This window comes from Parasteatoda tepidariorum, chromosome 5 (assembly GCF_982258835.1).
Source record: "Parasteatoda tepidariorum strain Cologne lab strain chromosome 5, Ptep-v5.0, whole genome shotgun sequence".
Taxonomy (NCBI): domain Eukaryota; kingdom Metazoa; phylum Arthropoda; class Arachnida; order Araneae; family Theridiidae; genus Parasteatoda; species Parasteatoda tepidariorum.
In genome coordinates this window covers 5,940,528-5,963,568 of record NC_141759.1, presented here as the reverse complement: position 1 = coordinate 5,963,568, position 23,041 = coordinate 5,940,528, and the positions used below count along the sequence as shown (strand labels likewise).

Here is a 23,041-nt window from a genome sequence, read left to right as displayed (position 1 = left end):
ATATATGTGCTTAATTATTGTAAGAATAGTGGTGATCAATATCATTTAAAAATTAAGATTATAAAAGAAAAAATAGTATATAATTACTACCACTTTAAATATGAAAATCAAATCTTCCGGAAAATCCGGAAGAGATTGAGTATTATAGTGTGAAGATCCGATCATTAAATCAATAGTTATTCGGGTTAATTATCAAAAATTTAGTTATTTATAGCGCAAGCCTCAATGGCATAAGCAGTCCTTCTGTCTCCTAAAAATCTATCTAAAATTAAAGAACTAAAACAATTTAAGAGGAAAAATAAAACTAATTTTAAATTAATTCTTGATTTTGAAACAAAATTCATTGCTTCTCATAATTGCAGGCACTTACATTTAGAATTTGGCACTATGAAGTTAATTATTTTGATTATAAAAACATACTTAAAAAAAAAAAGAAATATTCGTATGATTTTAATTTTAAAATATTTATAAAAAGTTGTGATGCCCTTATTACGATCATTGGTTACCATTGGCCAAATGTTTTTTCCTTCTGGATTGACTCCGTTCAACCCCACAACGTTTCAAATCATGGGTTGCAAAAACTGTCTCAATTGATGTTTGTCGTCGGATTGGTTTTCAATTCTCGCCTATGTACGTGTTTCAAGACGTCACAATACACTTTTCCTTCCTCAGCATTTATACTTATATTGAAATCACCGTAAAACCGGTAATTATACGTTAATAAAAAAAAGAACAAAAAAATACTTTTTGTTGTTGTTGTTAATTTACGTCGCACTAGAGCTGCACAATGGGCTATTGGCGACGGTCTGGGAAACATCCCGGAGGATGATCCGAAGACATGCCATCACAATTTTGATCCTCTACGGAGGGAATGGCGCCTCCACTTCGGTAGCCTGACGACCTGCACGCGAAGTCGAGCACTTTACGGTAGCACAGTTTAACGAGGACCAATACCGCACGACCTCGGTCCCTACGCAGACTGATCCAAGTGGTCACCCACCCGCACACTGACCGTAGCCAGTGATGCTTGACTTCGGTGATCTGCTGGGAACCGTGTCTTAACGATCAGTCCACTGCGGGACAAAAAAAAAAAAAAAAAAAAAGAAAGAAAAAAAAAAAAAAAAACTTAAAATTATTATTATGTAAATACATTAAAAATGCCGGCTAGTGAAAATAAATTGAAAGACATCAGCGGTCGCCATAGCAACGCATTCGCACTGTTTACTCTTGAACACAGTTGAAAAGTGTATGGACGCCATCAAATCTAAATCAAGACCCATTTTGCCAATGGGCTAAAAAAGAAAAAAAAAAAAAGCATTTGAGTAGTTACCTTTTACATTGTTGTTACTTCTGACATCAACTCAAGGGCGAACTTATAAAATAACGATCTCAAGAGTTAAAAGCAAATTTTTCTTCGACAAAATTTAAATAATTGCTATGTAAAATAAAAATGAAAATTTCAATAAAAAAACAACTTAAAATTGTTATATTTTTCAAACAAATTGAAATTTCGAGGGGAAAAAAATCGTATTTAGTTTATATATTAATCCGGGTCCTTCAGCACATCAAAGTTATACTTTAAAGAGGAACAAAACGTGGAACAAACGTACCTATGGTATTTTTTATCATAAGTTTAAGAGTTAATAATTTAGCTAATAAACGAATGTTAACTTTCTATTTTATTTTTAATTTAATATTTATAATCTTACTTTATTCAATTCCAAACACTAGGCGAAGCAAATAGTAGTTTTTGATATTTTAAAGTTCAAGTAAAAGCAGTTTTTTTTTTTTTTTTTTTCGTATTTCGTTTTTAGAGCCTTACTAAATAATCCTTGATTTTAGAGCAAGCTACAAGTACAAAGCAAAGCTATTATCTAGTTCACAATGGTCATTATAAAATAAATCTCTTTATTTCTGACTAAAATAAATAATAAAAACGCTACAACGTGTAGATAAAAGTACGAACAGGTTTATGATAATGTATTTTTTGCTTTTTAAAATTTTTTTTAAGTGCCTGTTACTCATGTATGAATAAAATAAAATTCACCGAGAGCCTATTTCCCCCCGCTAGTAATAGTGCTGACGGCCTACAAATACAAAGACGGAAAAGAGCGAAAACTGGTACGATAGGCATTTTTTCCAAGAGACATTAAAATTCCGCAGCTATATTATATCGTATATATAAAACTGCTTCTTTCTTGAGAAAAAGTTTAAATTGTGGAATAGTTCACAGAATAGAATTGATCTTCGTCTCCCTCTTACAATTTACCATACCAACCATCCGCACATATAATGTTGCGCGGACAGCGTTGATATATATTAATCACCCTATATGATCTATGAGATGCTCCAGAGATTACGAATTTATAAATATCGATTAAATTTTATACTGTTAAATACTGGTAGAAACATGTATTAATTTAGTAGCGCATTAATATAGTAACGTTTTGATACATTTGTGAAAATTGATTAGGATCCTATTTTTTAAGAGACTGTTATCCCTTAGCTTTCATCGTATCATCATGCAAGGAAAACTCAATGACTTGTAGTGACGATATAGAACTCCCAATGATAGAAGGACACAGTTACGATATTTCATATTATCCGTTTTGTTGTTAACACGTAAATAAGAGAGAATTCTCAAAATGTTCTGGAGTCTCAAAAACGTTTTACAGTTTTAATCTTGTGAACTACATTACATTTTTGAAAATCAAAGTTAATTCACATTACTCGCCGTTATAGTTAAGATCATCATTACCATATGCGTGTTGTTCGTACTGCGGAGGAAGTAGGCGTTACTGTTTAATGCATGGATACCATTTTTTGGATTTCATTCTCGCTGTAGATTGAATTTTCTGTGGCTCTGTCTTTTTGAAGCTGATGAATATGGCGTTTTCTTTTGATTAACACGTTCACGCCGGGGTGACCCACAAGTGGGTCACACTAGATCAGGGGTTTCCAACTGGCTGCCCGAGGGCCGCATCCGTAGCCTTTTTTTGTGGCCCGTGAACTGGAATATATTGGTTGTCATTTTTTTGCGGACAATTTTCGAAAAAAATCTACATGGGTTTAAAATACTTTTCTCGTTAATAAAAACCTAATTTCTTCGTTTCTATGAAATTTAACACATCAACGGTGCAAAAAAATCTATTTCTCATGTTTTGCATCCAAGGAAATATTTATTCAAATACAAAAATAATCGTGTTTGTTGCCCTTTTTGTATTTTGTGAATATAATTTAGCATGTGCTTATCAGAAATTTTCTAGAAGAAATTCTCCTATTTAACTTTTTGAAACCACTCATTTTGAACGAAAATAATTTCACATTCATTTGTAAATTTAAAACGTAAATATGTCTATTCTCTGGTGATTGCAGCAGACAAACCTCAATTTTCTCAATGAGCATTTTGTGAGCTACTACTATGTAAGTTTTAATAACAACCTTTTTAAAGTTTCATATCCTAACAATTAGATATCTGTTGCACATTAATTGTTTAATACATAGGTGCACATTAAAGTTATTGTAGCCCGAATTTTTATTATTTACTTAATATTTTTAAAAATATTATTAATAAAAATTAAATATTTTTAAAAATCTACTTCTTATTTTAATTTGTAATTCAATACTTTTGTTTTGTGCAACTTGGTAAAAATCTGACAGTAATATTTTATGTTCCTTCAAACATAAAAGAGTTCTATATAAAATTTTGATAAAGTTGCGGCCCGCCATTTGATTTGTGTTTTAAATTGAGGCCTACGGCCTCATGTAAGTTGGAAACCCCTGCGCTAGTAGATTGTCTCATCGGGCGGCGCACCGGAGTAAAGACTGGTAACAAATAAATTTAATCTTTTAGTTTTTTTCCGGGAATAATAAAAATTCATAACTAACAATTGTTTTCAACGGATACAATATTTATATTGAATTGCTTCTTCGTCGTGATAAATTTACTTACAGTGAATTGTTATTGTTGAGAATAGTGTTAGAGATTGTAATATGTTTTTATAGTTGATGTCACGTGACTCTGACTGCTGCTGCTTTCATTTAATTTTTATTCTTTAACTTTGGTTTTTATGTTGGCAACCTTCTTGAAATGTTTTGTGTTGATTATTTAGTGTTCGAATAAGTTAGGTTTTGAAAATATCACTAAATTGAGATTGCTTTAGAATTAATAAATGTTTGTTAAGTTTTAATTTGTATCTGTTTATTCATTTGTAGAACTAGTAGTTCATTTGAATAACATTAAAAAGGCGTCCGTGAAATTTATTTGTTGGCTGCAATTTACATTTTCTGGCGTCCGTGACAGGACATTTTTTCCAATTCGAAACAATGTTTCAAGCAGCAAAAGGATTTAAAAAAGAAGATTTGTTGTTCGTCGCTGAAGAAATTGGCGCAACATTACCACAAAAGGTCACAATATCGGAACTGAAAGAAGCAATTTTGAAAAGTAAGCAGTATTCCGAAGATCCACAGTTTGTTGAAGATATTTTGGTAACAACTGTTAGTGACCGGAAGCATAAAGAATTGGCAGAGGCGGAGCAAAAACAGTTAGAATGTGATGAAAAGCAAAAGCAATTAGAATATGAAGAACGGGAAAGAATAAGATTACATGAACTGGAGTTGGCGCGAATTCAAGTAAACTCGCCAGTGGCAATAGCAGGTGAGTCCGAAAATTCTATGATTACTAGTGCTAGGAGGAAATTTAATTTACCCAAATTAGAGTTTCGACAATTCAGTGGGGATATCAAGGAATGGTTACCTTTTTGGAGCCAATTCCAACAGATTCATCAAGATGTAGATATTGCTCCCGAAAATAAATTTCAGTACCTTATTCAAGCTACTGTAAGCGGATCTAGAGCGCGAGAAGTTGTAGAGAGCTTTCCGCCAACCGGTGCTAACTACGCCAAGGTAATTGATAGTCTGAAAGCTCGGTTTGGAAGAGATGAACTTTTGGTAGAAGTTTATGTTCGCGAACTATTAAGATTAATAATTTCGGTTCAGAAAAATGAAAAAATTTTAATGACTTCTCTCTATGATAAGCTTGAATCGTACCTTAGAGCATTAGAGACACTAGGAGTAACAACTGATAAATGTGCTTCAATACTTTATCCAATGGTTGAATCTTGTTTTCAAGAAGAGTTCCTGAAAGCATGGAACAGAAGTCCTTTCTTACGCAGCTTCAACTGATGCTAAAGAACGACTGAACAATTTGATGAATTTCCTGAAAACTGAAACTGAAGGAGAGGAAAGAATAAATTTAGCCATGGCTGGGTTTGATTTGGGTTCAAGTGAAAATCGCCAAACTTTTAAGAAAAAAGGAAAGCCTTTGATTTCAGGTAGAGTGCCTACAGCTGCAAATTTACTTACTGCGGCTTCAAAAGAGGTAAAGAAATTATGTGTTTTTTGTTCTGGAAAACACTCCAGCTCAGACTGTTTCACCGCGCAACGGATGAGTTTAGCCGAGAGACAGGATATAGTAAGAAAAAACCAGTGTTGTAACATGGAAGCTTTGGATCAGTCTTCTATATGTGATAACATTACACCTGGAACTTCAGGTCCATGGATCAAGGAACTTCAGGAAATGAAGATAACTTTATCAGATATTGGTAATGAATTGCAACCTGTACAAGTACTTCTTGGAGCTGACGTGATAGGGAAGCTTATGACAGGTCAGCGTAAAGTATTAACTTGTGGACTTGTCGCCATAGAAACTTTACTTGGTTGGACTTTGTCGGGAAAAGTGCCTGAAAGCGATACATCTTTATGCAATTCTATGTTGGTAACTTCTCTTTTAGTGAAAGAAATGGATATATCAGATATGTGGACATTGGATACCATAGGGATACAGGATCCATTAGAACAGGAGACTAAAGAAGAACTTTATAACGCTTCGGTAGATCATTTCTTAAAGACTGTTAAAGTTGAAGATCAACGTTTCCTTGTTAGTCTACCTTGGCTTGACGTACATTTGCCTTTGCCCGACAATTTTAATTTAGCACTAAAAGGATTGCAAGTAACAACTCGGAAGCTTGAAGCGGAAAATTTGTTTGAGGAATATGGAAATGTTTTCAAAGAATGGGAACGAGAAGGCATCATCGAAGAGGTTCCTGTAGAAGAACTGAAATTGACTTGTCACTATATGCCACATCGTCACGTAGTGAAGGAGAACAGTACAACAAAGATTAGGCCGGTGTTTAATGCTTCGTCTAAACAAAAGGGACATCCCAGTCTTAATGACTGTGTTGAAAAGGGCCTAAATTTGATCGAATTAATTTCTTCCATAATGACAAGATTTCGACTCCATAAGTTTGGCATAACAGCAGATATACGCAAAGCTTTTTTGCAAATAGGTCTCCATAAGCCAGATAGAGATTTTCTACGTTTTCTATGGCACGACGAACAAGGTAAGCTCAAACATTACCGTCATCGAAGAGTTGTCTTCGGTGTTTCTTGTAGTCCCTTTTTGCTTGCGTCAACCATACGATACCACTTAGAAAACAAACTAGATGAAGCCACACAAGGAAATGAAAGATATCCTGAAGGCATTATCCGCCAACTACTACTCAGTTTTTATGTGGATAATTGTTTAGTTAGTGTTGAAACTGAGCAAGAGTTAAAGCAGCTTATTGAAGTTGCCACAGAAATTATGGCTGAAAGAAAATTTGATTTAAGAGGGTGGGAGTTCACTAATCCCGCTGAATCCACTGTAAGGTCAACAAACATTCTAGGAATGATATGGGACACACAAAGTGATACTCTTTCCATAAATATTCCTGATGTTAATGAAACAAAGAATGAAGTGATCACAAAGCGAAATATTTTATCAGCTTCACACAAAGTTTTTGATCCCATAGGGATAACCAGTCCAGTGATGATCAGGGGTGAAAGCGAGACGGAAAAGAGGAAAGGCTGTAGTAAAACCATTTCAGTTATAGCTAGTTTTGGGGAGGAGTTTACTTATTCTTTTTTTAAATTTTTCAGCAATATCTACTTTATCTTGGAAAAGAAGCAGTTTTATATATATGCCAGAATTATAAAAGAAATCTTGATAGTTACAGATATTTCATTTTTTTCGAAAAAAAATGATAGAATGAAGTGTTTTACGTACCAGGTTTTTCTCTTTTCCGTCTTGCCATATAAGGGCTTTCACCCATGGTGATGATGCGTCCAAAACTTTTGTTACAAAATTTGTGGAACTCTAAAATTGGTTGGGACGCTGAAGTTGATATAAAAACGAGCGAAGAATTTCTAAAATGGTTAAATGAGCTTGAATATTTGAATAATGTGAGGGTGGCAAGATGGTTGCACTGCGATAAGGGAGTTGAAAATATTTCACTTCACTTTTTTTGTGATGCAAGCAAGTATGCCTTTTCGGCAGTTGTCTTTCTGCGAGTTTGTTATATGAATAATGTTTATGTACAGCTGGTACAAAGCAAAACAAGAATTGCCCCTTGTGGGAAAAAAGAGACAACAATTGCAAGATTAGAACTTCTTGGTGCCACAATATCTGCTCGTCTATCCACTGAGGTACGAAAAGAGTTTAAAACCCACAATGTGTATTTTTGGACAGACTCCACCACAGTGTTAGCTTGGTTGAAAAGAGAAGAAACGTGGGGTGTATTCGTACAGAACCGTGTTCAAGAAATTAGGAAACTGACACCAGTTCAAGCATGGAGACATGTACCTGGATCCTTGAATCCCGCGGATCGGCCAAGTAGAGGTTGTTCAGCTAAGCAATTGTGCCAGTCAAAATGGTGGGAGGGTCCCTGTTGGTTGTACCTTCCATCCCGTGAATGGCCAACTAACGACTCGGAGGAAGATGTCAATGAAGAAGAAGTGATTAGAGAAAAAAGAAGAACGATCGTATCTTCAATTGTAAATATTGAAATTATAGAAATATGGAGCGATCATTTTTCCTCTTACGGTAGAAACATCAGAGTGGTGTCATGGATTCTTCGTTTCATACATAACGCATCACATGAAAATAAATTAAAAGGTAATTTGAGCTATGAAGAATTCAAAGAAGCAGAAACTCAAGTGCTCAAATCCATGCAATTAAAAATGTTTCAAGATGAGAAGTTTCTTAACAAAATGCAAGCATTTAGAGATGAAAAGGGATTACTGCGAATAAGAACCAAACTTGTAAATAGTGATGAAACTGAAGATTTTAAATTTCCCATTCTTTTACCTGGTAATAGTTTCGCTATGAAGTTAATACGAGAAGAGCATGAGAAATCAATGCATGCTGGTTCCTCTATTGTACTTGTCAGACTTAGGGAGAAGTTTTGGATTCTTAAAGCTAAAAAGTTAGTAAAGGAAGTCATTTCTAAATGCGTGGCATGCAAGCGTTTCAAATCTAAACCAGTTGAAGTTCCCTTCGCTCCGCTGCCTAGAGAAAGAGTTACCTTGACAAAAGTCTTCGAGGTAAGTGGTGTAGATTATGCTGGTCCTCTCTACTTGAAGTCAAGAGGAAAAGCTTGGATCGTTTTATTTACGTGCGCCGTTTACCGAGCGGTCCATTTTGAACTGGTACAATCACTCACCACAGATGCTTATATCCAAGCCCTCAGACGATTCATTGCCAGACGAGGCCGGATTTCAATCCTTTATTCCGACAACGGCACAAACTTTGTGGGAGCCAACAGAGCATTGAAAGCATTAGATTGGGACAAGATAGCAGCATACTCAACCGCTCAGAGAATCACTTGGAAATTTATTCCACCTACAGCATGGTGGGGTGGGTGGTGGGAGCGAATGGTCAGAATGCTCAAAGAACTGCTACGTCGAGTTCTAGGGAAATCTACCATCGATTACGAAGAACTCTACACGATATTGTGTGACTGTGAGTCAGTAATAAATTCAAGGCCACTCACTTACATACAAGATAATCCAAATGAATTAGTACCGTTGACACCCAAAATGTTTATTCACGGTGGCGGTAACAGCGAAACACCAGATCTAGATAATGTAGACCGATCTTGCCTCATAAAACGAATAAAGTATTTACAGAAGCTACGTGAAAACCTCAGACAAAGATTTCGAAATGAATACCTTGCTCTTTTAGTCCACAAAGGGGTAAGAAGAAATAACGTTTTAGACGTTGGTGATGTTGTGTTAATAGGACATGACAATGCCCGTCGTATCGATTGGCCACTTGGAGTTATTTTAGAAATTTTTCCTGGTAAAGATGATATTCCTAGAGTTGCAAGACTGAGGACCAGTAAGGGTGAAAGGATCCGTCCATTTCAAAGGCTTTACCCATTAGAAGTGTCTACCAAAAATGATATTGAGGTTTTAAAAGCTGCTAGAAAGACTGACAATTTTGTAGAGAACAATGAAGCCTTAGAGGTGAATTATTTTCCTAAAACAAAGTCGGGAAGAATCATCAAAGTTCCTGTTCGGTTGGACTTATGAACATTCTTTTTATTTTTAGCTCCATTTAGTTTAAAATTCGTAAAATTTTGGTTGCAAAGTTCAATAAGCCTAACTTTGCAAGGTGGGAGTATGTTAGAGATTGTAATATGTTTTTATAGTTGATGTCACGTGACTCTGACTGCTGCTGCTTTCATTTAATTTTTATTCTTTAACTTTAGTTTTTATCTTGGCAACCTTCTTGAAATGTTTTGTGTTGATTATTTAGTGTTCGAATAAGTTAGGTTTTGAAAATATCACTAAATTGAGATTGCTTTAGAATTAATAAATGTTTGTTAAGTTTTAATTTGTATCTGTTTATTCATTTGTAGAACTAGTAGTTCATTTGAATAACATTAAAAAGGCGTCCGTGAAATTTATTTGTTGGCTGCAATTTACAAATAGATTAACTCCTCCCGAATATTATCGAACATTGAAATATTTCTTCAACCAGTATTTTTTTTTTCCGTCCTGCTTTCAGGCGCACTACCCGGCGTGAACTATTTCAGAATTTTTTCTTCTTAGGATTTTCATGTATGATAAGGATGGAAATCTCTCCCTCATACAAACTTTCTCAGGAGAAAAACTGTGATGAATAGCATCATCTTTAGAGTTTTCAAACTCAGCAAATTCAGCTGAACAAGTTTCAATTTCTTCATTTTTATTCGTCCGCCATCTTGATGAAGATATTCTGCTCCTGACGAGGACAATTCCTTTCTTCAACTTGTCCGTCCGCCATCTTGATGAGTGGATGGTGATTCCTGTACCTCAGTGAGGCGTGTTTCTTTCTTCAACTTCCTTCGTCCGCCATCCTCATTAATATTATGATATTTATTGTATTTATGACATGCGTCATATTCTTTCGTTATCAAATTAAAAACTAAATTATTATTAAAAAAATAAAGAAAGAAAGGTAAAATATAAAGTGTTGTGATCGCCTTATTACAATCACTGGTTGCCCATCGGTCAAATACTTTTTCTTTCCGAATTGATTGACCACAACAATTCAAATCATGGGTTACAAAAACTGTCTCAATCGATGCTTGTCGTCAGATTGGTTTTCAAATCCAAACTATGTACGTGTTTCTAAACGTCACAAAATACTTTTACTTCATCAGCATTCAAATTTATATTATTACTAGCTGTACCCTGCGTGCGTTGCAACGCTTTCAGTTTGAATTTTAATATTGTATTCAAGTGTGATTTGAAATGTAAATTTTATTAAATGGTGAAAAAAACAGTGATAGTCTCAGCAGTCAATTCTCTAGGATATCGTTAGTGCATTTTCAAACAGACATGTATGGTGATGCTAACGGACCATGAAACATATTTTGGACAATGATCTGAAATAAGACTGGATCTATGGCAACATCAGGAATTTCTGCTGATATCTGATCAGTTTGGCATGGTGGGATTTTTTCAATAAGCCAAATAAAAATGTGTGCCTATGGCAATCCTCTTTTTTGCCATTCAATAGAGTACATCCAACACCGTGTCTCTCTAAAAGCATGACGCTTCACAATGAAATCAAGTAAAGATTATCATTTTTGTTTGAACACACGTGTTGTAATATCATGACATTCCGATGATGATTGTCCTGGTAACAAAAGCTCTTTAATTTCAACCCAAGCAGAATTGCATGTAAATGTAATAAATAAATCTGGGAGCCCATATGCGCGAACGTTCATTGCATCCTGTGAGTATTCATACATGTACCTTGGACTCCCTGCAAATGTAGTCGGCAATATAATCATTTTCCCCACATCATTAGGATTAACGTTAATATCATGAATTATTGCATCCCGTAAATGAATGTATTCTTCTGAACGTAATTTGGTTTGATTTAATTTTATATACAGTAGGCGGTCAGTTTCAATTTTCGCATACATATCGACAATGTATTGATGAAATAATTGTCGACATTTTAAAATATGATTATCAGCGTTTTGGCAATTATTTATCTACATGCATAAAAACTCATTGCAATTGCTTTCGTATTGGTTTTCTCGCCTGCTTGCGGATTTCTCAATTTTATGTTAAAATAATATCCCTCCTCTCCTCACCAAAATAAAATAGGATATTACAATGCATCATAGGATCGATACGCTTCTGAGAACTCTTTGAAAGTCACCATTTCTGCGATGAAGAACTGTTTCGCGGGAGACAAATTCTTCGCCAACTATAACAATAGCCACTTCATCCAATGTTGGCGCATTATTTTTTCCTTTGTGGTGGCCTACAGGTGTTTTCTCAGCTATAATAACAACTTTGTAAATATCGGTATGTATATGTATTTTCAAAAAATATGTATATGTATTTTTAAAAAATAAATTCTGAACAGTCTAATTAACTGATTATGGTGATCGAAAAATTTTTGTAATGCGGTATCAATTTCTCGTTTAGTGCCATTGTTTACCTGACAACGTTGATTGACTTGATCATTTGCGTTATCCATGAAATAAATTTGTAGAAATTTATGATCTGCGCCAGGCAATGGAAGAAGTGATCCTGCACGATGATAAATTTGGCCTTGCACTTTGAATGTTGGCATGTAATTCTCGTTCACGATACATCTAGCACCGAATGAAGTAATTTAGAAACACGAAATGCACCGGCGTATATTCGCCAAAAAATGTTTCGATTGGTTTGTTTGACCTTATAAGAAGGATGATAATGGCTCGGCAGGCGATGTAAAATCGTGTAGTTTCAGTATGCCTCTAGAACAGCAAATTCCAGCTGTTTCACTTTTAAATTTGAGAGCATTACAAAGCATACATAATTGATCTATTTCTACGATGATGACACTTGGGGGAAGACTGCAGTTTGTTGTCGGATCATAGTGAAATGCACTGAGATTCAAATCAGAGTATTGGCAGCGTCTGAATCGTTTCTGGCGGCGTTTCATTCTTGCTTCCCGATGCTCTGATATTTCCGACGAACGGGCTTGCGTAGTGCGTAGTTGATTGGTTGACAGTCTTCTTTCCTGTTGCTCAGACGTTTCTAAGGAACGGGCAAAAGCATTCTGTTCTCGATTAGTTTCAAGTCTTTTTTCCCGCTGCTCCGATGTTTTTGAAACACAGTAGTTCTCTTTTTGCGCGATTGAGATGTCGATCGACTAAGAGCGATTTGCTTAGGCGGCATATTTTTGCAAATATTCTGTCTGACAAACAAAAAGAAATGTAAAATTTGACAGTGGTAGCTAATTTGCTAAACCGAAATATCACATTTTTATTTTAAATAATAAAAAGAGCAATAAAAATGAGATGAATAAGAAATATGAAAATTACAAAATTTAAAACAAAAGTATATTTTATAAATGAAAGAAATAAAATGGATGAATTCGAAAATTTTGCATAAATAAACAAACTAATAGTTTTCAAATGACAACTGTCACAGCAATGAAATCTTCGAAAACTATATTTAATCGTGCTAACCTAAAATTACATACTAAATATAAATATTTTTGAAAATGTGCAATTTGAATGAAATTTGCTTTTGTCTTTGTATTTGTTAAACAGTTTTCACAATTCGCGATCGCAACGCTCGAGTACGCCGTCTAGCGGGAGCCTGTAAATATCAGACATTAATTTATCACGTTTTCATTTAGTTCCATCGAAATCATTGACAGAATCAGACGCCATTTTTTAGCAGCAAATAAGAAACAAAATTTCCCTAAGGAAAAGGCCGAAGAACTTGAAAAAAATCTCCATAATATTAGTAAATCTTTCAGGAACAGAACACGCCAAACATTTGAAGAAAAATTCCTCAATAATTTTTAATTTCTATTATCAACAAACTTGCAACTGACGACTTCCGATTTCGGATACTGTTACTGGTGTGTGTATTAAGGTAAAATGCATTTCTTCTGCCTTCAATTCATTACGAATTAAAGTGAAGTCAACATTGCTTTCGTCATTCCAGTGAATAAATATGAATTCAGAACATACAGAATTGTAATAGTTATAGCATATTCTTCTTCGTTATTGAATAATATATATTTCTGTATCCATATAATTCGGAAAACAACAATAAAAAATTATCCAAGTTACTTGAAATAGTGCCATTTGTGCTGATTCTTAATTAATTTTAATCATTTTCTTGGTAAGTATTTTTTAGTTTTGAAAGAATAAGTTCAACTAGAATTTAGCTATTCTGTTTTTAGCTACATATTCAAATTCATATCAATTATAAAATTTTGCTGTGTAGTATGTTATCTAAAAGTAATGAAGGGATAAACTATGTATCTATTATTTGAGAATAAAGCTTTCAAACAAGGAACTTAATTTTGGAACCTAATTCATATCATTTTGGAATTCTCCGGGAATTATAAATCAGGTAAGTGCAATGATTTTTACAATAAAAAATTTGCTTGTAAATATTTTTTTTTCATTTGATGATGGTTCTCTACAGAATGGTATTTTACGTCTGATTAAGAACTATAAGAATAATAAAAAAAGAAACAATATGAAAGTTTTTATTTCAATGTAAAGAATTCTTAAAATCGTTTTTTTATCCTAAGAATTCTTTATTTTCCGTTTTTTAGTTCATAATTTTTTGATAAAATTTGTTCTCAAAATACTTTTTTTGAAAAATTAAATGGTATAACATTATGTGTTTATGTATACTTCTTGTATATTCCAATGTTTGAAGTGATATGATTCAGAAAAGTATGGAATAAAAATTCGGTACTTACGTATTAACGCCACCGCCGCTACAGATTTGGCGGTTTTTACGTGCCGCTAATCTACACTTAAAATTTTTGCGACAATTCATAAAATAAAACACTTTATTTAAAATCAAAATAGTCAATCGGATTTCGGTGGAAAATGAGCCGATATAGAGTTTAGCATAGATTCAAAACAATCATATCGCCATATGAACTCTGATGAATAAGATTCCAAATGAAATAACATTTCCAAAACGTACGTTTACCAAGATAAAGTTTTATGTTGTGGGAATTGGTACATTTTCGTTTTTTCGGTAAAATATTTCCCTCCTGAAAAAATAAAATTGCATCTTGTTTTGCTTTTGGCAAATCCCAAAGACGAATATTCGTAGCACTAAAAATGGCGACAAAAAAGAATTGTTTTTTTTGTTTTTGTTTCGTCAGCATTCTTTATTTTACGTTTCGTAGTTTCTAAATAATGATTTTTTTATTGAAACTTGAAATTTTTTGATAAAAATTGTTGTCAAAAAACTTTGTTTACAAAATTAAATTTCATAAAATTATGAGGCTTACGTATACTTTTTGTTCATTTTAATTTTTGAAGTAATATGATTCTTAAAACTATAGAATGTGAAGTTTAAATGGGCCTTTCATGTTATATCATTAAATTTAGTAAAACTATTTCTCGGGCATTATGTTTTAACTCTTATAAGAATATACATATTTTTTTCTGTTAATGTACAAATATTTTTCCGATGTGTTTCGGATATTCCTTCTCTAATAAAAAGAGATGCCATTTTGTTTTCGTTTGCATAAGAAAGAATATCAAGCATTTTTCTTTTTTAAATTTAATTAGCCACAATAAAGAAGGAACGTTGCAATGCTACGTGCTACATTAACGACGTCTCTAGAGTAACTGAATGACTGTTCATATAGAAATCACAGGTATTAGTCTCATACAACAACGCCCCCTATAGTTCGTTGCGATCGCGAATACTGAATCCGTGATACGACCAATAATTAAGAAATCTATTCTCGTTGATTTTATTTGCTTGTGCTCACCTAACATAAAGAAACGCGCGAATTAAAAATTAAGGTACATGCAATTTATTTTAATTTACTTTTCTAAATGAATAGAGTTATAAGATAGAAAATATCACTGTTGTTATCTTCAAGATATTTGAAAACTGTATCGTTTATATCAAAATTGAAAACAATGGCTAGCTTTTAACCAATCAGAAAATTCCATTTCGACTTTCGCTGGAACGGTTTGTCGCAGAATGTTCTAATGTCGACAGAAACCTTCCTCGTGTTTTGAACTATCTGTATGGCAAGTTTCATATCTTTCTGTCGGATGGTTTAGGAGTCTATTGAGGACAGACAGACAGATGGACACACATTCATTTTTATATATATAGATTATGAAAATACATTAAAATTGCAGGCTAGTGAAAATAAAAACAAAAAACAGCAGCGGTTGTCATAGCAACGTCTGCCAAGAAAACGCATGCGCACTGTAAACTCATTAAACTTGAACTCAGTTGAAAGATGTATGAATGCCATTGCATCCGAATGAAGACCCATTTTGCTTATAAAATAACGATCTCAAGGCTGAAAAACAAATTTTTCATATAAATAATTTTTATGTAACTTACAAATAATTTTATGGAACATATAAATAATTTTTATGTAAAATAAAAATGAGAAAACGTGGAAATAATTCTCAAAAAATTACTTAATATTGCTACATTTTTCAAACAAATTTAAATTTTCGGAGGAAAAAAACTCACGTTTATTTTATATAATAAACCGGCTCCTTCAGAACATCAAAATTAAACTCTAAAGAGGGAAAGAAAGGCACCTATGGTATTTTTATTATAATTTTAAGAGTTAATAATTCTTTAACTAATAAACGAATGTTAACGTTCTATTTTATTTTTAATTTAATATTTATGATTATATTTTTTTTCAATTCTAAACACTAGGCGAAGCAATTAGCAGTTTTTGATACTTTAAAGTTTAAGTAAAAGTATATATTTTTTCATTATTTATTCATTAGAGCCTTACTAAATTATCCTTGATTTTAGAGACAAGTACAAAGTAAAGCTATTATCTAGTTCAAAGCTCATTTTAAAACAATTCTATTTATTTCTGAATAAAAAAAATGATAAAAACACTACAACGTGTTGATAAAAGTTCGAACAAGTTTCCTGGGCGCCCATAGGGGAGGGCCGAAGGCCCCCCCCCCTGGAAAATATATGCGTAATGAAACATATGCGTATTTGATTAATCATGTATAATTAAAAGTGAAATTAATTTAAATTAATTAGTTATTCAGCTAGTTAAGTTAAACATATTTAAATAGATAAAATTTTCTTTCATAAATTTTTTAATTCATTAACCCTTTGACGTATGAACGAGTTCGGCTTGCAATCGAATCGGGATTCATAATGAGCGCAAACGATTTCCGCTCGGGAGGAAGATTTCTACCATAATGATTAGTAACGAGCACTACTCGCGTAGTGAAATTTTCCCCCACTGCGCGCTGACGAGCTGAGCTCGTTCACCATTATTATTCTGCATTGACTATGTTAAAAACGAATCCTACTTGCGAAACGTAATTAGTTTTGCTGCTTATAGGTGGCAGTACGGGTTCCATAAATTTCTTTTCATAATGAAGGGGGAATTTATTTTTTTACCTTGTTCTATTTATGTGTATTTTGGCGCGTTTTTTAGGGTGCTTGTGAAGTAAAATGGCTGAAAAGCGAAAGTTAGATAATTATGATGATGATTATGATGCAGAAAGCTTATTAAGTTTTGAGTCTGATGAAAACTTTGTTCAGAGTATTTAGGTAATTACTGTATTTAAATGCTTCATAAAGTTTTACATTAGTTGTATTTATTTAGACCTTTCAGTTTAATATTTGTCTTATATTTATAATTAACTATTATTTATATAATTGATTGTAATAATTTACAATTTAATATTAATAATTATCATTTATTATTTTAAAGTACGTAAAAACTGTTATTCATGTACTACAGAGCCTTTAAGAGATTTTTAAAACGCGTGAGGCGAGCTATCTACGGCATCACCAGAGATGCCAGCGTGCTCCACTTTGTAAAATAGTATTTTCTAGTGGTAGCGAAATTCAAATTATTTTCAGTTTAGTATTTTTCCTTTTAAGTAATTTTTTCACCACTAAATATCAAAAATTAAAAGTATCAAAATAAATACAACGTTAAAGCAACAAACTTGCATTCCAGCTCATGATTTAAATTAATTGAAATTAATTTAAATTAATTAGTTACTCAGCTAGTTAAGTTAAACATATTTAAATAGATAAAATTTTCTTTCATAAATTTTTTAATTCATTAACCCTTTGACGTATGAACGAGTTCGGCTTGCAATCGAATCGGGATTCATAATGAGCGCAAACGATTTCCGCTCGGGAGGAAGATTTCTACCATAATGATTAGTAACGAGCACTACTCGCGTAGTGAAATTTTCCCCCACTGCGCGCTGACGAGCTGAGCTCGTTCACCATTATTATTCTGCATTGACTATGTTAAAAACGAATCCTACTTGCGAAACGTAATTAGTTTTGCTGCTTATAGGTGGCAGTACGGGTTCCATAAATTTCTTTTCATAATGAAGGGGGAATTTATTTTTTTACCTTGTTCTATTTATGTGTATTTTGGCGCGTTTTTTAGGGTGCTTGTGAAGTAAAATGGCTGAAAAGCGAAAGTTAGATAATTATGATGATGATTATGATGCAGAAAGCTTATTAAGTTTTGAGTCTGATGAAAACTTTGTTCAGAGTATTTAGGTAATTACTGTATTTAAATGCTTCATAAAGTTTTACATTAGTTGTATTTATTTAGACCTTTCAGTTTAATATTTGTCTTATATTTATAATTAACTATTATTTATATAATTGATTGTAATAATTTACAATTTAATATTAATAATTATCATTTATTATTTTAAAGTACGTAAAAACTGTTATTCATGTACTACAGAGCCTTTAAGAGATTTTTAAAACGCGTGAGGCGAGCTATCTACGGCATCACCAGAGATGCCAGCGTGCTCCACTTTGTAAAATAGTATTTTCTAGTGGTAGCGAAATTCAAATTATTTTCAGTTTAGTATTTTTCCTTTTAAGTAATTTTTTCACCACTAAATATCAAAAATTAAAAGTATCAAAATAAATACAACGTTAAAGCAACAAACTTGCATTCCAGCTCATGATTTGCTAGAGTAAGGTTGTTTTATAACCGAGCTCTATCCATGATGACAACACGACGATCCGGCAGCGGAGGGAAGGTTCTCCAACCCTCTCGTAACCGAAATCACATTCCTGCCATCGAACTCGGTACCGATCTTCCAGCTCTCAAGGCTAAAACATGGAAGGAAGCCAGTGATGAATCTGCTTCTAAACCTGACTATGATTTTGATTTTCAAATCCGGATTTGCAAAAGAAGCGCTGATAAAACTCCAGATGCTGAAAAAACCGAAACCGATTGGTATATGCTGTTCTTTGCAGAGGCTCTTGTAGAAATACGGAAACAAAGAAAAGACCAAGGACCCTTATTAGGGCCAGAAATCACTCCAGAGCCCGAACTGATGGAAGAAGTAATTGACACTGAATCCACCAGCGAGGATACCTCACACGAACCGGAAAAGATTGAAGAGGCGAAAGTCTCTGAAATCCCCACTAAAGTTGATCCCGATTCGAAAAGACCGGAGAAAAAGAGGAAAAAGAAGAAGAAGAAGAGCAAGCGCTCTGACCCTACTCCTGAACCCCTCCCGACTCCATCTTTGCCTGAACCTTCGGATAAGACTCCCACTGATGATAAAACTACTTCAATCAAGAGAAATAGGAAGTTTCTTTTCCGAGGCCTTCCAAAAGACTTTGATATCTCCAAAATTTCTCTAGAAATAGAGAAGTTGAACTTTGAAATCCTAAAGATCGTGCAATTCAAGAAGCGAGAGGGCGGGGCCTTTAGGCTCCTCCCACTTTTCCTAGCGATCATCAAGGACTCAGCCAATCATCATCGAGTATACCACATCGAGACCATCGAAAAGTTACCCGTGATTGTGGAAAGATTTCGCGGCGGAAGAAGTGCCGTCCAATGCTACAGATGTCAGGCCTACGGCCACGCACAAAGTGCATGCTCGGCGCAGCCAAGATGCCTAAAGTGCGCCGAAAGTCACTTCTCTTACGAATGCCGTAAAGAAAGATCAACACCTCCAAAATGCTGCAACTGCAACAAGGATCATACTGCCAATTTTTCTGGGTGCGAGGCCCGCCCCAGGAAAAAATTCCAAAAACAACGGAAAATCTCCTCTCCAGTCACAACATCCATCTTGACTTGTATCCATCATAAAGGAGCTGCAGGATCTGCTTAAAAATGAAGAAGCAATGGCGCTTCTGAATTCCATCATGCAGGGAAAGAACCCTGTTCTCTGATGTCCAGACCAAACCAGTGAAGACGAGTTGATAGCCACTCCACCCTTTTAACATCTACCTCATATTATCTCGGAGTTTCGCTCCGAATTTACAAACTTTTTTCACTCAGATGAATGAGCTAAAGCCTTTATTATTAGGCTGGTACTCAGATTCAAAATTTAAATAGGAATAGGCAACAAACTTGCACTCTGATGTTTTTCTACTACCAGTGAATGTCCACTTCCAGTTCCAATTGAATACCTCACCACCTCAAATATCTCTCGGAGCTTCGCTCCGAATTTCTAAAAAGAAACTTTTACACAGATGGATGAGCTGAAGCCGCATTCTGCGACTGGTACTCAGATTCTTTTTTCATATAGATATAGGTAACAACAAACTTCTGGTTACTCTATTTAAAAGTAGGCGTAACTGTCCTTCTCCAACGAAATTTACTACATAATTTGCTAACACTTTATTATAACAATTCCAGAAAGCGGAGCAGTTGGCATCGCCAGAGAAGGGTGACATTTTCGGAAGAACGGTGAGGGAAAACAGCTGTCACTCTTTCGACTATTCTTTGCTTGTAATACTGCGCGAATTAATAAAACGAAAACTGCTCACTTCCCTAAGAGTCAAAAAGGTTAAGCTATTTGTCGTTTTCTTTCATGACCCCCTCCCCTAAATTCAAACATATGGGCGCCCCTGCGTTTGTGATTATCTATTTTTTGCTTTATGAAATTTTTTTCAAGTGTCTGTTACTCATGTATGAATAAAATAAAATTTATCGCTAGCAATAGGGCTGAAAGCTTATAAATATCAAGAGGGAAAACTGGTACGAAAGGCATTCTTTTTTACAAGACATTAAAACTCCGCAGCTAAATTATAGCGTATAACTGCTTCTTTTCTTTCTTGAGAAAAAATAGATATTGCGGAATAGTTTATACTGAAATGAGTTGATCTTCTCCTCCCGCTAATAAGTTAAAACAGAAAAGGTCTCACTATCACAATTTATTCTACCATCCGCACTTAAAAAGCTGCGCAGACAGCATTCGTTGTACGATTCTAGCTGTTATTTATAAGATGACAACCATCTTATGTATCTAACTTTCTGCCAAATGGGTGTTTATATTTAAGTATTTTCGTAATTCTAAAAAATATATTGGTACTTCTTTCAGCGACTAAATTGTGAGTTAAAATAATGATTAAATTAAATAATTTAGCGCAATGCTGTACTTCTACTGCGTGCATAACAAATTTCATATATTTATTCTATTCAATGTTCAACTATTGTCTGTCGTTAAACCAATACCTTTTACTAACTGAATTATAAATATTTATATTTCTCTGAAATTGAATTCACAGTTAACACTGATTTGGAAACGCCTACTTTCATCTTTCCACGCCTCTGGAAGCAATTTCTTTGCTGTGATAAATGTTGCTGTTACTTTTGTTCGAATATCATAACGGATAACGGCGTCCAGTTACTGTTTGACTTTGAACGTGAAGCCAAAATTTCTATTTTGATCATTTGTATAATTTGTTAGCATTTCTATAATTTGTGGTCTGATAAAATTGTTACATAATGAAGAATCTTTAAAATAATCTTATTACAATATTTTTTTTTTCTCTAGCATACGTTTGAATATATAGTTAAATTTTCATTTACCCTAAAAATTTAAAGCAAAGTATATTTTTTATTGATTTTTTTTTCTAGATGTTTTATTATAAATTATACAGTATATAAAAATCTAAAATTGAAAAATATATATTTTTGCGAGTTTGTTAATATTGAAATATAATCGAATCAAAAGATATCATTTAAAGACTAGGTATTTTTACGTCAAATTATTTACAATTAAATTTTAAGGTGTGAAATTAATAAAGTTTTCTATCTTCTTTTTCTTTTCAGCCTAATTTGGCGAGTTGTTGCTTTTGTGAAAAGAACGTGGCGAAAAGAAAATAAAAGAAATTAGATAAAAAGAAAAACATAGAAAGCAAGAAATCAGAAAAAATGAACATGTAATTAATATATGGAAATTTTAAAGAAATATGCGCAAATATTTAAAATTTTTCTTTACTTATAACGTTAACTTTAATTTATAGCGCGTGAGAGTGTGTAGTGGTTACGAAACTGCAATTACACTTCGGAGTTCGCGTATTGACAAAACATACCGTAGATTGTAATGGGGTTGGCGAAAATATCTATCGGCGTTGAAGGAGCGTCTCGCAAATCGCCAAACAGCTGTGTGCTTCTGTTTTTGTTTTGTTTTCGGTATCACGTATCTATCAAGTTATACATGGGTGTGACATTTCAGAGTTTCAATTAAGCTGATCTTCATTAGATTCTTCTGCATTAAATGAAATATAAAGCGTATTTTTTTGTTATAGCTCCGACATAATCGTTTGTATTTGTTAACATAATTGTGTTTATTACCTTTTTTTAGAAGATCGTAATAAAACTAAGATAAAAAAAAATTATATATTATTACCTCCATAGCCCCCTTCTGTATTTTCATAACTTTCATTAAATGTACACGCGTATTTCGAGTAGTGCACTTCTTTACCTACTCATACACTAATTAAAATTAAAAATTTCACAATAATCTCTAATCCTTAATAATGAAATGATTATTACAATAAAGTTTGTTTACTTAAAAGATTAAAAAAAAATTATTGTTCAGCAGTGACTTTGTTACTAATTCTAACTTAATGGTTCTGCTCGATAACCATTTACAATTTTTTTTAAATTTTATTTAATTTTCAGTTATTATGGAATTACTTAAACATTTTTCGACGTAGAGATTATTTAGCAATAATGCGAAAAGCTTAAATTTATAAATGTATAATATTTATAAATGTTAAGAGAATTATTAGCAGCTATTTTGTACTAATTATTTAAGGTGAAATGTTCATTATACACAGTTTTATAAAAATAATCGTAAAATTCATTGAACGATGGAGACATTGACATTTTAAAGTGCAAGTAGAATTCAATAATCATTTCATTTTATAACTGTAAAACGGTAGAAAAGTAACTTCGTTATAAAGTTTTACATGATACGAGAATATTATGCTATTGCTTTATAATGAAAGAACAACATTTTAAGTTTCTAGTTTTCGCTAGGTTTCTAATTTCCTGAGGCAGTTTGAGAAAATTAATTTTATATTCTTTTTCTGTGGAAGCTTCCCCGTATGCGTCAGTGATGATGTTCTCAATGCTAGTGATATGATTGTTGATGTGATATGGGTTGTTTAACTCTAGATTGGGAGGCGGTATGAATTACAGATATGCCAACATTTAAGAGAACAGGTCAATGGTTAATTAATTAATAACTGAGCTGCTCATCGGTATTTTAATATTGGTAAAAGCAAAATCCAGAATGTCTGGAATTTGGAAACTAATATTGGGGAAGTAGGTGAGTTCAAGTGGGGATATATTAGAGGTCATCATACACCCTATAAGACATTATCTGACTGACAGGGAGTCGGTTAACTGCTCTGCTGCTAAACCAGC

General features: G+C 33.5%; 2 protein-coding genes across 2 annotated transcripts; both read left to right on the top strand.

Moving 5' to 3' along the window:
- Nucleotides 1–4,326: 4,326 nt before the first annotated feature.
- LOC147808519 (uncharacterized) lies at nt 4,327–5,184 on the top strand. Its single transcript, XM_087162595.1, has one exon. It carries the CDS (start codon nt 4,327–4,329, stop codon nt 5,182–5,184), a length of 858 nt encoding a protein of 285 aa, XP_087018721.1.
- Nucleotides 5,185–5,260: 76 nt separating this feature from the next.
- LOC147808518 (uncharacterized) lies at nt 5,261–9,411 on the top strand. The gene is made up of 2 exons (XM_087162594.1): nt 5,261–6,878; nt 7,139–9,411. The coding sequence occupies exons 1-2, from the start codon at nt 5,261–5,263 to the stop codon at nt 9,409–9,411; spliced, it is 3,891 nt and encodes a 1,296-aa protein (XP_087018720.1).
- Nucleotides 9,412–23,041: the final 13,630 nt, after the last annotated feature.

Coding starts and splice junctions, on each gene's coding strand:
- LOC147808519 (XM_087162595.1), top strand. CDS start 4,327: ATGTTTCAAGCAGCAAAAGGATTTAAAAAAGAAGATTTGTTGTTCGTC.
- LOC147808518 (XM_087162594.1), top strand. CDS start 5,261: ATGGCTGGGTTTGATTTGGGTTCAAGTGAAAATCGCCAAACTTTTAAG. Junction 6,879..7,138: donor CAGTCCAGTGATGATCAGGG/GTGAAAGCGAGA, acceptor TTGCCATATAAG/GGCTTTCACCCATGGTGATG.